Below are 15,848 nucleotides of genomic sequence, written 5' to 3'. Positions count from 1 at the left end.
GAAACCCTTGTTTGCATTTCCAAGAAGCTAAAATGAGAGTCTGCAAGTAGTAGTAGCTTCAGTGCTTGTATGTGTAGCACCTTAAAGAGCAGCAAATCCACTTGTGACCTGGCTGCCCATTCCACCTTGAAGGTCTAATGGTGAACTGGCTGCACACTGAGGAGCCTCCATGGAGTACGTTGGTGCTTTTTGGCCAGTGCTGCTGGTGATGCCAGAAGTGTGTGCAGAGAGCTGCTAAATATTTGAGTGCTCTTGGTTTCAAATTCAGGGGCTTTGAATTAGCTGTTTTTGTTTGTCCATTACAATGTTTGGAAGAAAGGAAGGGGCCATCTTTGGGGCTACAGCATCCTGTTGCCTTCAGTATTTATTTATTTTTTTGTTCAGAAACAATAAAAACAGAGGAACAAAGTTTACATGTAGTTTAATACATTTAGCTGACACCTAGACTGTACAATGCTCCAAAGCGTCAAGGCACAAATTGTGAAAAAGACTTGGTCTCAAATACTTGCAGAGTACAATGATTATAGGACAAATATCTGGTGGCTGTAGCGAGACACTTCACAACACTCTATAGTGGTACACATGAAAGACTCAGGCCACAGTCATGGCTGCAACTGTTTGGAACAGCTTTCTAGAAGCTGTATTTATATACAGCTGGATTTCTTCATCTGAATGTAGTGAGGTTGCAATTTGTGCTTATTTCTGGTAACAGTTAAAATGCTGTTGTCTTATAAAATGTACTAGTTTTCAATATCGTATTACCTTTCAATCAGCACTATCATTTAATTTACCATAAAACTCCTGTGTGACTTACCCAGTTAGACACATTTGTTTCAAACAAAGACTGCTGTTATCAAACTGTAATTAACAAATAGTAATGGTATAAGTAGTTTAGCTAAAAAAAAAGTCATAATTTTCTTTAGAAAATTCTTAAGGAAAAAATATTTTTGGCGAAAAGCTGTTTATTCAGAGTTCTTGTCACAATTGTCTTTCCAGATACGGTAATTGAGTGCAGAAGCCATGGTTAGCCAAGCTAAATAAGGAACCATCAAATAAGCTGCTGTTTTGCTGATGTTATACCAGGAAGCAGTTGTAGCTGTTGCAGTACCAGTTGTGAGCAGCAGAGTCACCAGCCCCTGAAACACCAGGAAGGTGGTTAGTGTTTTACTTTTGCATTTTCTTGACTAGTTAGTCAAGATATTTGTCTGGCTCTTCCCAGTTAGCTCTGACACTTGGTGTATGTTTCTGTGGTTTACTTCTTCTCAGAAACTAGCTAGTGAAAAATATTTCTTCTGAGTTATGAGGTAAACTGACTCATAACAGTGAGAAGAAAGGGCACAGCAGCTGGGAGCAGATAAAAATCTTTCTCACCTATATATACCTTATTTTTTTCCTTATTTTTCTTTTTTGGTAGCAGGAAGTGCTACATTGAATAGAAACTCAGTGTGACTTAGAGCAAGTAAGCTCACCGAATGCTTTTCTGTTATAAATGCTTCCCAAAAGAGATGCCATAAAATCAAATTAACAATGGCTTGCAAAATGTTCTGCTACTATAATGTTGCTTGTTTATTTAGGAAACCAGGCAAATAATAAAAACTACTAATTATACTAATTATTTTTGAGGCAAGCTGTTCTTCTTCAGACTGCAGAAAATTAGTCTGATCTAAAATGGATGCTGATTACATGAGTAATGATAAGCTTCTTATCACTGCTGTTTGCCAAAGAGATAGCTAGGAATTTTACTAAGGCATAAATGTTTACATTTTCAAGTCACAGAAAGCTCTTATCAAAGGGTGGCAGAAAGAACTACGTGAAATCTAAACATTCATGGGTGCTGTAGATACATAATTCTCACAGGTGGCTGTTAGCATGCATAAAGAAAAACTTCTGCAAGCTGCATTCTATACTGATTATACAAATCACGTTCAGTTTCAGGGAGAAAAAATTATAACTCAAAACTTGTGTTTTAACACATTACAAGTGACTGCAGAATTGTATACTGAGGAGACTTTGTTATCCACTTACCCATCCCATTTTGTGAGTTCCAAAAAATATTGGAGTCCATGCCCAGTTTAATGCCAGCTGCCCTGCATACAGGCCCAGAGGAACCACTGACTTTTCATTGAAGCCTCCCAATTCCTTCCATACCAGGTAAGAGCCATATCTTAAAAAAAAAAAAAAAAAAAAAAAAAAAAAGGCAAATGTAAGGGGTAATTCAATACACAGGTTAGAAAGCAACCACGTATTCTTAATCAAATCAAATTGCTTCAGTGTCAGAAACTAAATTAATTTGGAAAAGTAGATACCCAGGCACTACTTGACAGAATCAATGACTGCGCAGGTTTGATCATCTGTTACAGACAGCAAGATGGAGGGAGGAAAAATTCCCCTGTTCTGCCAGAGTTCTTATTTCTAGGTATGGAGGAGCAGATGACCTACTGCATTTAAGTCTTAAAAGAGAATGCTTCCATTTCAACACAGCAAATCTTAAGACTCAAAGATAAAAGGTAAGTCTCTGAATAGGAAAAAAAAAAATCAATACTGGGAGATAATGTTTTAAAAATATTGTAGTTTAAAAGAAAGCTTTTTAAATAGATGAATATAGGAGAAGTAGGAATTGAGGTGGGAATGGACAAAATGAGTAACAGAAGCATGGGTGGTGGATGGTGTTTGAGCAAAGAATGAACCCTACAGTCATGTTTCAGAAGGGATGGTGAGGGGCAGGGAGGTACAAAGATAGGAAGAACAAAGATTTTTAGGACTTCTGTTGAAAGAACTGCAAGGAGCATCTAGCTCCCTCCTTCTCTGTGGGATCCCATCTATTGAAAGATCTTCCCAAAATGTTCTCAAGATTTTGAACAAGCCATCTTAATGCTACTGAAAAGCAATTCACTGGAAAGATCCCACAGCGTAAACTGCTAAAGACAAGAATTCTTGGGATTTGTGAGACTGGCCAATGTAAGATTTAGTTTTGCATGGAAGGCATGACAGATTATTAAAATGAGTACTCATCATCCAAGACTCTTCTTTTGCTTGTTTGACTTTTTCATTAGACCTTTCAATACACATGACTGCAGAACCATTCCAAGAGACAAGAGTCCCATGGACAAAATGCCAACACCTCAAATTATACTCTTGTTTCAGAATTAAAAACTGAATACAGAGTCCATCTTGGTAGGAGTCCAGTAGGCATGTGAACTGGACTGTGCACTTCACTGGACAGCGGGGGCTCATATGTATTTCTACTGGTAATGGAGCAAAGATGGATACCAACTCTTAAGCATTATTTCCTTAAGGAGCAGACAAACACTTGTAGGAGTGTTCAATAATACGGATATTTTGGGTCTGACCAAGTTGGTGACCAAAGCTTGCTTCTTGACCACTTCTTTCACAATAAGTAGACAATGCAACTCTGGTATCCTGGCAGTTTGACTACAGAGAATATTTAAAACATATATTCTTTTTGGGAGAGAAGGATGAGCAACTTAATGGTTTCTCTTTGTAAAAGGCATCAGGACTGAAGTCAGTTTCTAAGTGACTTAACACAGCTACAGTGTGGATTCAGAGTTGTTGATACATCTAACTTTCACTAAAGGCAAAGCTCGTCATGCACAAATTTATTTGGGAATTAAACATCAGAGAAAAGCATGGAAGCTTATTAAACCTTGCTTTTTGTTAGAATCTGTTGAATGTATTAAAAGCAAGAAATAACTAAAGGAACTAGGAGTCTTGATTGTTCCAAGGAATGTGTGTGCAGGACAGATTATGGAAAAAAAATGCCTGACAATAAATATGCCTTTTCACTGAGTTAGATGTATATATAGTACATAACCAAGTTCTTCAATCTGCTTCTGGTATTTCCAAAGTAAGCTGATAAACTGTCACAATCAGGATTTTTAAAAGATTTAATTTAGTGTCCAGATTTAGTGATGAGAAATCAGGAAACAGGCTTATGAACTGTGCAGTCAACTTGAAGAAGGCCCTTCATGGGAAAGTGATTTTTTTTTTCTTGTTTCTTTTTTATCCCCATGACAGTAATGCTCCAATTCAAATATTAACTCTCTGAATATACAAAAGAAAAGAGCTATTAAAAAAGACACTCTGTAAGAGAGCCAATTTAACATCCAGGTACAGAATGTAGCCTAAAAATTAATACTATGGGTTTAAAAACTATGCATATTTGATAGCTAGGAAAAAAAAAAAAAAAGATGTTGTCTTGGATTGTGGCTAGTTCTTAATGAACAAGTGCAGAAGGAACATAAGGCATCACTTAGTGTTTGCTGGCTGCACCAGCCTCTGCCGAAGCTCCTGAGCAGACTTAACATAAAACCATGCTTTGTTGGGTGGACAGCTTCTGAAGCAGTCTGTGAGAAGTAACAAAGCTGCCCAAATGATCTCCTGAGACAATCTACTTCTATAAATATTTTTGCTACATCTTATTAAAAGTAACAGCTGCCAAAATACAGTAGTATTAAACATTTACAGTACCTGTGGGAATGGTATTTGGCCTCATGCTTTCCTGTTCATTTGACAGTAATTGCTGTGCTGTCAAGTATTTTAAACTAGTTAAATAAGGAGGCAGCAGAGGGTTTCAGACATCTATAGTTTAACAGCCTGCCAATTTAATTTGAAAGGACATGTATGTTATTTTTGATTTTGTTTTCTTTTAATTGAGCTCTGTTAGAACAGTTCTCTCTCTTTTTTTTTTTTCATTTTCTTAAAGCTACTGTAGGACATGCTTATAAGAAATCCCAGAGCTTCCTCACTCCATTGCTGCCAGCTTGCCAGGTCTTCCCCTCAGAATGAATAATGAAAGCAAATTAATGACAGGTTTTCAAACTCCTGCTTTGAAGTGGATACTTCTGTGTACAAAATGTCCTATCAAACCCGCACACAACTCCCCAAACATGTTCTTACCTGTTACACAGGCAGCTTGACACAGTTCCTTACAAACGTACAGCTACAGGAATACAGTAATAGTTTTATGGTCTAGTATTATAAAATAAATAACTTGAAGATCAGATAAGTGTGTTGATACAATGTGAAAAACATACCCCATAGATGTATAGAGAGTTCCCCAAACAGGAGCAAACGCCCAGTTAGGTGGACACCAAGATGGCTTCTGCAGAGATTCATACCACACCAAGATTTCCTTTTTGGTTATTGTGCTTCCTAAAAATCCTCCTGCATGGGGCAAGAGTGCGAAGCCCACTGCTGGGGCCCAGGCTGGTACCACTTCCATTGAGACAGTAAATCTGAAACAAACCCAAACAAGTTGATTAGTAGAGCAACCTTAAAATGAAACTATGAAACTATTCAATTTTTTTAAAGTAGATTTTAAAAATATACACATGTAGGATCTGATCCACAGCCTTGCCTTGGCACTCAGAAAGAGTGCAGCTGAAATAAATATATCCTTTATCAGTTTCACTGGACAATACTCACCTGCATATGGGAACCTATCATTCACATTTTGGTGGGTTTTGGTGGTGGTTTGTTTTTTTTTGGTTGGTTGAGGTTTTTTGAGCCTTTGCTTCCCCCTTAATTTCACGCAGTAAGACTGCTGAATGTAAGACTGCTGAATTTTACCTACATAGTCATTCATGGGTGAGAATAATTATGCCAGAGGAATAATGCAGTTTGATATTATATTAAGTGCACTTGGAAAAAAGACTGCCCAAAGAAACTTTTATTTCTGTATTCACCACAAAGTTCATTCACTTACAGAAATGGTGTAATCAAAAGTGATGAAGTGGATAAAGAGTGTGCTTGCCTGTGCTCAAGCAAAATAATTTTATACACTGTGTTATATTTTTAGCCTCTAAGGGTGCTAAGGATGTTCAGGGGCTAGTAAGATGGGTGTGATAAGTAGCAGACAGTTGAGAAGCTGCTCAGAAAACATGTGCTAGGGAGGGCAAGGAGAAAACAAGCACTTAAATGATGTTTTGATGAACAAGGATGGAGATCTTGGTGGCTAAATGGGGCTTCTTCAAAATACAGGCAATCAGTTGCAGCCATCTCAGCTGCTAAAGCCCATAAAGTATACTGGATTAAATTTGCCTACAGAAGTAAGACGAAGCAACGCCTTGTTCTGGCAGGCTGAGCTGCTTTAGTTGGAGTACAGGCAGCAATAAAAAGAGTAAGGAAGTAGGCAGGGAAAAGCTTCATCACAAGTTGTCTGGCAAGAAGTCAGTTGCTACAAAAGATCTGTGTTTAGCTAGTTGAAATGCAAATAGATGAGAGGATTATAAAAAGGGCAGAACCAAAGTGTATCATTTTTCAAATGTACAGTGGTCAAATACACCCAATTTCTGTTAATCTGTTAGGCAGCAGGGACAGATGGCAGGAAGGGATCCTAAGATGGCAAGAAGGTAGGGAAGAAACGGGGAAAGGGCAGCTCTGGAAACCCTGGGACAGAAAGCGTTAGAGCCACCAGCATTTCAGAGGACACTTCAGTAGGTGGGACCACAGGCCAGGCTGAGAAGGATCGAGAAAATTTCTGGTGATAGGAGCAAACAATTTTTGAAGGCAGAACAGTGGGACTGGTAAAGCATACAGGATTAGAAAGTTTGTAAGCAGTAAACAAGAAAGGGCATGTAGGCTGCTGTGCTCTGAGGATGCCTCAGGGGAAAGTGTAGGAGGGCAGTGAGTGGGAGCGCATGAAAAAAGACAGCAGCCAAAGCAGTAAGACTGTCAAAAACAGAAAAGCATGAAGTGGTGGAAGACAAACTGTAGAGAAAAATACAGAACTAAGACTGGAGGGAATGGAAGAGGGAGAACGATGTGCTAGCCTGCTGGAACTGCATCAGTTAGGTCTTGGGTGGAGGATGGACAGCAAGGAAGGGAGGAAAAGCTCTGCATAGCTCATTGCTGCAGTCATTGCTGCTGTACTTCCTGCCTTGAGTATTCTTCCTGCTGTTTTACTGGAAGCGCCTTAAGTGGAGCAAAGGAATTAATGCATTCTATCACACGTAGATCTGTATGGTTACTTTCCTGCAGGAGCTGTAGAGCGTGCTACTTGTTGCCAAGACTGACAGCATCAAAGGCTCTGCCTTTGGGATATGAGCGAATTGCTTTGTGCAGGAGCAACGAGGTATAATGTGAACAAGAGCTCCAAACACAACGGTTCCCTCTGGTTGCCTTCCGATAGTAATTCACAAAGTTTAAGTTACAAGTAGAAAGCTGCTCAGATCTCATCAATTTTTATTCTGTTACTTTTACCTTGAAGAGAACAGCAGGCATTAATTCTGTACACACATGGTACAGCACTGGTCATGGGTGCATCTCCAGCACAGCTATGAAATGCTAGCATTTTATTTTATTTTTTTTAAGTGATAAGCAAGGACCCCAAGGGTTTTATGCTTTATTTAGACATAAAAATATCAGGGCAGTTTCTTGCAGGTATTAGGCAACTGGACTTTGTCAGGTGTCGTTCCTTCTGTCAGCTTCTCCCCAAGGAAATAAGTCTGAAAGTGCTCTGCCAGCCAAAAGTGCTAAATGCTATTAAATTGGAAAAACAATTCTCTGCTGCAGTCAGTAAATAAATGATGCAGCTGCAAGTCTGTCCCTGTACATGTCAGAGGAAGAATGCTAAAATAATTCTTAAGTGACATAAGGAAGAAAATCAGGTAGGCAAACAAGTGGTGAAGGCACAAAGCAGAGAAAGGGAAAAATCAAGCTGTGCATGAACAGGAAAGGGGAACAGACAAAAGTGAAGAAATAAAACATACTGATTTGAATTCAATATTGGTGTCCTATTATTTTGACTACTGTTACTGCTCATTTTTATGGGATGTTTTCCAGTAGCATTTCTCAGGACTTCCCAAGCATTGCAAAATGCTCTCTCCTGCATAGTACCTAGCAGAAAGAAGAACAAAGCCGTGCAGCACAGTTACAGGATCAGTCCAGTAGACTACAGCTGTCCAGCAGCAGTGGGAGTTCTGTCTTTAATTCCCCAGAAATTAAATACTAGTATCAATTTCCAATAAAAAGCAATAGGGGAGCCACACCTGTTCAGCTTCTTCACTTTGGAAGAAGCTGTGTCCATCTTTCTCTGGCTACTTGCGGCAGGTCTTTAGTGAGAGGAAGTAAAAGGAAGGGACACAGTGGAGACTCAATGGATGAACCTTAACAGACAAGCAAAACAACTGAAATGGCAAAAGATCATTAAGCAATGAAAGACGCACACAAGGAAAGGTGCTGTGTATGAAATCCCAATGTTGGGTGACAAAGAGAGGAGGAAAATGGAAAAGGTGAAGGGTCCTGAGTGACACAATCTCATCTCAGAAAAGCTTGTGCAAATAAAGTTTCTGTTTTGACCTTTTATCACATGCAGTCTGGCAGCCCTAGCCTGGGTCTACGCTGCCGCTCAGTCAGTGCTGTAGCGTTTGTGCAGGTAGCTATGCAGCATGAGATCTGTGCCACCTTTATGGAATGCCCAGAAAATTTGTGAAAATAATGTAGTCAAAGAGTTTGTAAAGGATTGCCAACCATGACTTCCTTTTAATGTAGTGTTCTATTCAGCTTCATTGGAATTAAGCCTGATGCTTATAGATTTAGGACTGAAAACCTTCTCAGTTTTTACAATCAACTATGATGAGGCAACTAAGTTTTGTTTTGGTTTTAGTTAATAATACTATATTATTGTTACAACTAGAATAGCTTATTTTCCCAGCGATATTCCAACCCCACGTCAGGGTGAGATCAGGTTGCACAATACTCTTGCACCCTGATTTTCATACTAAAGAAACCTGGGTGTCTGTGATTGGTAACTGCAGTGTGACCAGCACTGGAAATCTTCACGCACCCCACACACTTAGCTTGCTTATTTCTGTTTCTGCCCCTTATTTCTGCCCTCCAATATTTTCTTCATAATCCCACCCATTTTCCATTTAGCCCTAGTCTGACTGCAGCAGGACAGTTTGTTTTACAAATGTTAAAATATTTTTTCTAGATATTCAAAACAGCTGACTTGCCAAAACATAATTCCAGGTAAGTAAAGTACCAGGTAAAATGAAGGAGAAGGGAAAAAAATATATTGCAGCTTGCTGCCTAATGAGCTGCTATCTTTTTGCAGGTTGTTTCCCTGTGTTAGTGTTAACATGCAGAAAGTAAAACCGAAGCTTTGTGTGTCCTCCTCTCTTTTATCTGGAAAAGGGGCAAACTTTTGACTAATCCCCTTCTTGTACAACTTAATGCTGGCTACCCAATCACACAGGGTTTAGATCACACCTATTGCATTAAAAACACTGAAGAAAATTCTCAGCAAGGCTAAATCCCCAGTGCAGCTCTGGAGTTTCTGGTCCTGGGTGTTTTGAGGTAGACTGACAAAGCTGCAAAAGTATGGGGGGAGAAGGGGCAGGGGATCCCCCAAGATGTATACTCACCCTCCCATCCTCTGTAGTGTCTCATTTTGAGGGCAGATATGTTCCTACCCAGGACTGAAAGGCAGCATGCATGTCTTAAGTGGAGTAAAGCTTTTCCTTACATAGCTATCTGAAGAATTAAAGGGTGCACATTTAATTTATGATAAACCTTTGAGATCTGTTGTAGCTTTAATTCCTGGGAAATTGTGACACTAAAAGTAAACTGTTGTCATAGTCTATGATGCAGAACATGGCTACCACAGAAAAAGCAGTCTTATCTTTGTTGATCTTAAGTAATAGCTAGAACAATGTCAGGTATGTTTTTCAGAAATAAGGGACTTCTACAATCAATATTACAGAATATAAATACAATATAAATGCCTAACAAGTGTATGTTTATAATATGTATTTATAAATTTAAAAACTGATTGTATTTATTTAAGGATACAATGTGAGTAATATAGGTATCAGGTTTAGAGACAAAACAAGTCTTACCACCCAGGTTACACTTCTTTTGGGGTGGCAAATTTAGGATTTACTGAAGTGATCAGATCCACATGCTGTGAACAGAAACTTATGCTAGAATACCATCTTCCCAGGTGATAATTTGCTGCATACTGCTCAATGTCTTCTGATTTTACCTCTGTAAACTTGTATAATATCCTCTGCACGCATTGTATTTGAAAGACAAACACTACTTTCCTTTCAAACAGCTAGCTACCTAACCTCCTGCTGCAGATTCTTCTTGTTCATCTACCCACTTTGAAACTGTCATTTGTGTGTATATGCTGTAAAACAATTTAGCTTCCCTTGGACAGTTCTTGTTTAAGTGATGCCTGGGCCAGCTTGCCATGAATTCCTTAAACACAGTAAAATGACGCAGAAGTGCCACATCTAAGGGATGCTTTCTTTAATAGCAGCAGATGTTCATGATCCACTAACACTGGTAAGCATCAGGTGCTTTGCAAGCAGTCTGTGCCCTTTCTGGCAAACCAAAAAGGAAACAATACTGCAGTGGTTTACAGGACCCAGACTTTGCCCCAGGCACTGCCTCTGAACCCTCAGATGTGAAGGTCATAACCGTGCACCTTACCTGGGCATAATGGGCCCACATAGGATGAGCTGCAACCCTGGCCTCATGCAAAAGGGGCACGTCTGGCTTCTGGAGCTTGCAGGGCAGCTGCCAGAAACAGGACCTCAAAGCTCTGCCGTGCAGCTTGAAAGCAATGAGAGCAACTGTTGGTTACACTAAGAGCTTTCACTGAGGTGGAAACGCAGACTGGCCAGCCTAATAACTTGCTGCCTGGGTGCCTGTTCTTGGTTGAACACGAAGTATCACAGCTGCTTATGTTACAGGCAGAGGCAGACGTGGAGCAGGATGTAGTCGTGCATTGCTGCCTGTGTATTTCAGCTAATTATTGAGAAATTCATGTGTTTTTTTCCAGGTATTTTACCTTGAAGTTGACAAAAACAGAGGAAATTAACAGTGAAATGTAGGATAGAGATTAGAAAAGCAAGCAAAATCTGCCCACCACAATCCTTTTGAATCAGCCTGAATAAAAAGTCAACACAATGTCTTGCCCTTCTGATCCATTTCCCATCTGCCCTGCTAAACTAATACAATCTACTTTGTTACACTGGGTAGTGATGTCAGACTCACTGCTTGCTACTCTTTCATAACCTTAAGCTATGCAAAGTCATTGCACAACTGCAACTTCTGCATGGCTTTCATTTTTTCAAAAAAAAAATAAATTCTTGCTGTTCAGTGCTCAAGCCAGTACAGTGCATTTTGCTCCATTTTATAAGAATTGCTTGGAAATTGAAAAAAAACAAGTCCTTTCTCGCAGCCCTGAAGATACATACGTGTCCAGTTAAGAAACAGAGAGGCAACGCAAGAGGACACCTACTGCCCAAAGGACAACGGAAAAACTCACAAAGAAAAAAAAAAAAAAGATGAAGAAAGAAAAAAGGAGAAAGAAAAAGAACAAACTGCTCCTCCTCAGCTCCTTTTCGGGGGACAAAAAGCAGCAGCAGCACTTTCCGTGTCAAGCAGTGGGCTCCCAGCCCGCTCTCTCCTCGGGGTCTCGCCTTGAGCCGCCCGACTCTGGCCCCACTGCCCCCGGCCCCGCCTCAGCGCCGAGGACCCCGCGGTCGCCCCCCGCCGGGCCCGGCCGTTACCTCTAGTCTGCTCCGCTCCCGCCACTGCCTCCTGTGCCAGCAGGCGGCCACCCCTGCACCTTTCGCCGGCGGGACCCGCCCCTAGGAGGGACCGAGGGCGGCTCGTCTCGGGCCGGCTGAGGAGGAGGGGGGTTGGAACCGCCCGGTTCCCGTGGCAACGCGGGGAGAGGCGGCCGGGCGGCGGCGGCCATGGGTAGTTGGGCCGCGGCGCCATGGCGGCTCGGTGGCTGCGGCGGCCTCCACCGCGCCTGGCGACGGGCGCGCAGCTCCCTGGCCGGCGGTGGGGAGCGGGCGGCGAGTCTGAGCGACCTGCTGAGGAGCTCGGAGCGAGACGGGGCGCCGGGAGAGGAGGCGGCGGCGGCGAGCCGGGATCGGCGGCCCCCCCGGGAGGGCACGGTGCTGCTCTTTCCCGGGCAGGGCAGCCATTTCGTGGGGATGGGCCGCGGGCTGCTGCGGTACCCCGGCGTGCGGGACATGTACCGCCTGGCCGAGAAGGTGCTGGGCTACGACCTGCTCTCGCTCTGCCTGGAGGGGCCGCGGGCAGAGCTGGACCGCACCCAGCACTGCCAGCCCGCCGTGTTCGTCGCCTCCCTGGCCGCCGTGGAGAAGCTCAACCACCGGCAGCCTGACGTGAGGGCCGCGCCGGGGCCTACCCCGGGCCTGGCGCCGAGAAATGGCGCCCCATGCACTCCGCCCAGCGGCTGCCCGTGTCCCTTCTCCACCCGCAGGTGCTGGAGAGCTGCGTGGCCGCCGCCGGGTACAGCGTCGGGGAGTTCGCTGCGCTTGTGTTCGCCGGAGCCATGGACTTCGCTGAAGGTGCTGGGGAAACGCTTTGAAGCCGCTTGTAGGACACCCCCCCCTTCTGTCACCGCCCTGCCCCCGGCTCTTTTTTGTTAAAGTTTACTTTCTGCTTACACTATTCTCTGTACAGCTACCTGAAAGGAGGTTGTGGGAAGCCGGGAGTCAGCCTCCTCTCGCGGATAACTAGTGATAGGACTAGAGGGAATGGTTTCAGGTTGTGTCAGGAGATTTAGGTTGGAAATTAGGAGACATTTCTTCTCAGAGAGAGTAGTCAGGCCCAGGGAGGTGGTTGCAAAAAGTTGCACCAGGGAAGGTTTAGGTTGGATATTAGGAAGAACTTATTTACCGAAAGGGTTGTGAGGCATTGGAATGGGCTGCCCAGAGAAGTGGTTGAGTCAATTTACCTGGAGGTCTTTAAAAGAGGTTTAGATGTAGTGCTTAGTGATATGGTTTAGTGGAGGACTGGTTATTGTTAGGTCAGAGGTTGGGCTAGGTGATCTTGGAGGTCTCTTCCAACGTAGATTCTGTGGTGGAGTCATCGTCCCTGGGGGTGTTCAAGGAAAGGTTGGACCTGGTGCTTAGGGACATGATTTAGTGTGTGACACTGGTGGTAGGGGGATGGTTGGACCAGATGATCTTGGAGGGCTTTTACAACCTTAATGATTCTATGATTCACTTTAATTTGCCTAACATTATGCTGAAAGCATCAGCATTTAATGGGAACGAGCAGCCAAAGCTTGTGCGTGATGCAACACAGTGTCAGCCAAGGCCACATTTACCTGGCTCTACATTCTTTCTCCCTAGCACTGTATGCAGTGAAGGTGCGTGCTGAAGCTATGCAGAAGGCGTCGGAGGCTGTCCCCGGTGGGATGCTGTCAGTGATTGGCCGGCCGGAGGCAAATTACAAGTTTGCCTGCTTGGAAGCTCGCAGGCACTGTGAATTGCTGGGTATAGAAAACCCTGTATGTGAAATTTCAAACTATTTGTTTCCAGACAGCAGAGTCATTGCAGGACACTTGCAGGTATTGCTGCAGATTAAGTTGAATTTAACATTTTGTTGAATTTAACATTTCAGTATTTAAAACTTCTTTCTGCTTCTATGTGGAGGTTAACCTGTGTGGCAAGAGTTTGGACAAACAAAAGAAGTTGCTTTGTGATGTTTGTTTGTTTGTTTGTTTGTTTTCTAGTGTGTGCCCAGTTGTTGGGTAGGGAAAGGAGTTGTTTTGTCATGGCAAGTCTGGTGAGATTGTTTTTGGGGGGGTTGTGGGGTGAGCAAGTAAAGTTTTGTCATGTGAGACTCACTTCTATCTCTCTTTTATAGGCTTTGAAGTTTTTGCAGGAGAATGCCCGAAAATATTATTTTACACGTACGAAAATGCTTCCGGTCAGTGGTGCTTTTCACACACGACTTATGGAACCAGCAGTAGAGCCATTGGCTGAAGTCCTAAAATGCACTGAGATTCAAAAACCCATGATTTGTGTCTATTCCAATGTTGATAGCAAAAAGTATATGCACTCAAAACACATTCAGAAGCTGCTAGTAAAGCAGATTGTTTCACCTGTGTTGTGGGAACAGACCATGCATTCTGTTTATGAAAGAAAGCAAGGAACAGAATTTCCGTACACATACGAAGTGGGGCCTGGGAAGCAGCTAGGAGCAGTTCTCAAAAAGTGTAACTTAAAGGCCTGGAGGCAATATAGCCACGTAGATGTTTCAGAAGATGAGGAAGTAACAGAGACATAAACAGATTTTTGAGAAAAATCCATGCAACTTGTTGTTTCTGCGTTATTTAAAAATAACTTCACACTCCTAAAAGAGGAAGTCTTAAGCGTTGGTTGCTTCTCATAATGAGAAGAGCACCATGCACGTCACTGCAGTGAACGTTGTCCTTCCCTGTGTGCCTCGGATGTGGAACAAGAGAGCAGCTTGCAAAATTGCTCTTCCACCTGTGTTGGGACTGCAAAACTGCCAATAAACATGCCAAATAGTGTTCTGTTTGGCCTTAATCTTGCAAGCAACTTCCCCTCTTTTTTTTTTCCTTTTTATTTTTATTTTTTGAATTTGTGTGTGTGTGTGCCTTCAAGTTCCAGTCAGTAGCTATTGCTGCCCATTCCAGGGGTCCTCCACCTGGGTTCTGGACAGAGCTAGGTTGTTTGATGCTGGGTTGCCAAGGGTTTGAATTTGGGATGCTATGGGATGCATGATAGTTGGCCTGCAGGTCCACATGTAGAAGGAAGTAATTTTCCTTCCAGTTGTTCAGTGCCACATCATCTGTGCTAAAATTCCTCATATAGAATAAATGTTTCCCCAAATTAATAAACTTACCAGAATTCCCAGCCTCCCAAGAGGTGCAGGAGTTCTGGAACCCTGACCTATCCTGTGATTGCATAGGCTTGATCTTGTCAAGAAAATGGCTTTTCTTGACAAAGCAGAAACCAGGGGTGCTGGAAACGTCCTGCTGAGATCCTTGGGAGGGCAACTTTGTTGAAGGTGAGCCCTGCAGGAGCACCCAGTCGGGAATTTGTATGCTGATGTCACTTCTCACTGTACCCCTATGTTCTGCCAGCTCTGGCATTTCCCAGAAGCAGGAGATGCGGTGGAGAGCAGAGTCCTTGAAGGAGCTTCCTGACTGGTGAAGCACAGAAAGTTGCTGATACACAGAAAGTTTATTCGTGCTCTGTTTGCACTTTGTCTCTAAGGGGTGCTTCGTGGTTTAGGAATAAAATCAGAGAACAGTGTTTGTTAGGGGATTGGGTAGAGACGAGCAAGTAGAGGATAGATTGTGCATGCATGGCTGAGCAGAAGCCTCAGCTGAACTTTACCCTTTTCTTCACGCTTTTGGTATTTTAATAGCTTTTAGCAGATATACCAAAAAAAGAAAAGTATACATTACTTAAATCATATATGACTACTACAGGCTGCCAGTTAAATGCTGGGCTGACTTAAAAAAAAAAAAAAAAAAAAAAAGATGAAGTCTCTACCGTTAACAGGAATGTGCTAATTAGTAAGTGAAGCATAACAAATTTATCACCAGGTGGTTAGAATATTCCAACTAAATGACATTAACATTCATTGAATTATGAGCTGTGTTGGAAGTTTCTGACTACATCTTGTAAGACCAAAAGTAATGTTAGTGACTTTTAAACCACCTTGTATAGTAGTTAGAACTGAGAATGGCATGCTGGTGACACTCATTTTGTTTTTAGTATAGTGCTTTATGGTTTACAAATTTTTAATTATTTAACATTTTGGGGGTAAATTTGAAGACTTGTCTTCTATTTATACTGTTCTTACCATATATATTTGTGTGAAAGTGTGTGTATATGTGTGTGTATACATATATATAATTAATATATTACTTATTTCACTTTACTGCACACTTTGCATGGAAAAAAATCTCTTTGGGAAAAACATAATAGAAATCTCAGTTTGCAAATGCAGCACAGACTGGTAGATCACCTTTGAACCTTCAATAGATGCAGAATACTGAAGTGACAACAGGA

The 15,848-nt window shown here is 42.2% G+C and overlaps 2 protein-coding genes across 4 annotated transcripts; one reads left to right on the top strand and one right to left on the bottom strand.

Annotated features, from left to right (window-relative positions):
- Positions 1 to 406: 406 nt before the first annotated feature.
- TSPO (translocator protein) lies at positions 407 to 11,661 on the bottom strand. Of its 2 annotated transcripts, none has more exons than XM_084505827.1 (4): positions 11,544 to 11,661; positions 5,055 to 5,255; positions 2,026 to 2,164; positions 407 to 1,136 (listed from the first exon to the last, which is right to left on the bottom strand). In XM_084505827.1, exons 2-4 carry the CDS (start codon positions 5,240 to 5,242, stop codon positions 963 to 965), a joined length of 501 nt encoding a protein of 166 aa, XP_084361953.1. In that variant the 5' UTR covers positions 5,243 to 5,255; positions 11,544 to 11,661; the 3' UTR covers positions 407 to 962. The 2 variants fall into 2 exon arrangements, with proteins under 2 accessions (XP_084361953.1, XP_084361952.1); XM_084505826.1 differs by lacking the exon at positions 11,544 to 11,661 and adding an exon at positions 10,459 to 10,873.
- MCAT (malonyl-CoA-acyl carrier protein transacylase) lies at positions 11,617 to 14,359 on the top strand. 2 transcript variants are annotated; one of them, XM_084505789.1, is made up of 4 exons: positions 11,630 to 12,173; positions 12,272 to 12,359; positions 13,149 to 13,366; positions 13,666 to 14,359. In XM_084505789.1, exons 1-4 carry the CDS (start codon positions 11,733 to 11,735, stop codon positions 14,086 to 14,088), a joined length of 1,170 nt encoding a protein of 389 aa, XP_084361915.1. In that variant the 5' UTR covers positions 11,630 to 11,732; the 3' UTR covers positions 14,089 to 14,359. The 2 variants fall into 2 exon arrangements, with proteins under 2 accessions (XP_084361916.1, XP_084361915.1); XM_084505790.1 differs by lacking the exon at positions 13,149 to 13,366 and having other exon boundaries at positions 11,617 to 12,359.
- Positions 14,360 to 15,848: the final 1,489 nt, after the last annotated feature.

The sequence above is a fragment of the Aythya ferina genome (genome assembly GCF_964211825.1).
Source record: "Aythya ferina genome assembly, chromosome: 1".
In the NCBI taxonomy this organism is placed as follows: Eukaryota; Metazoa; Chordata; class Aves; order Anseriformes; family Anatidae; genus Aythya; species Aythya ferina.
This window is presented reverse-complemented; position numbering and strand designations above follow the sequence as displayed.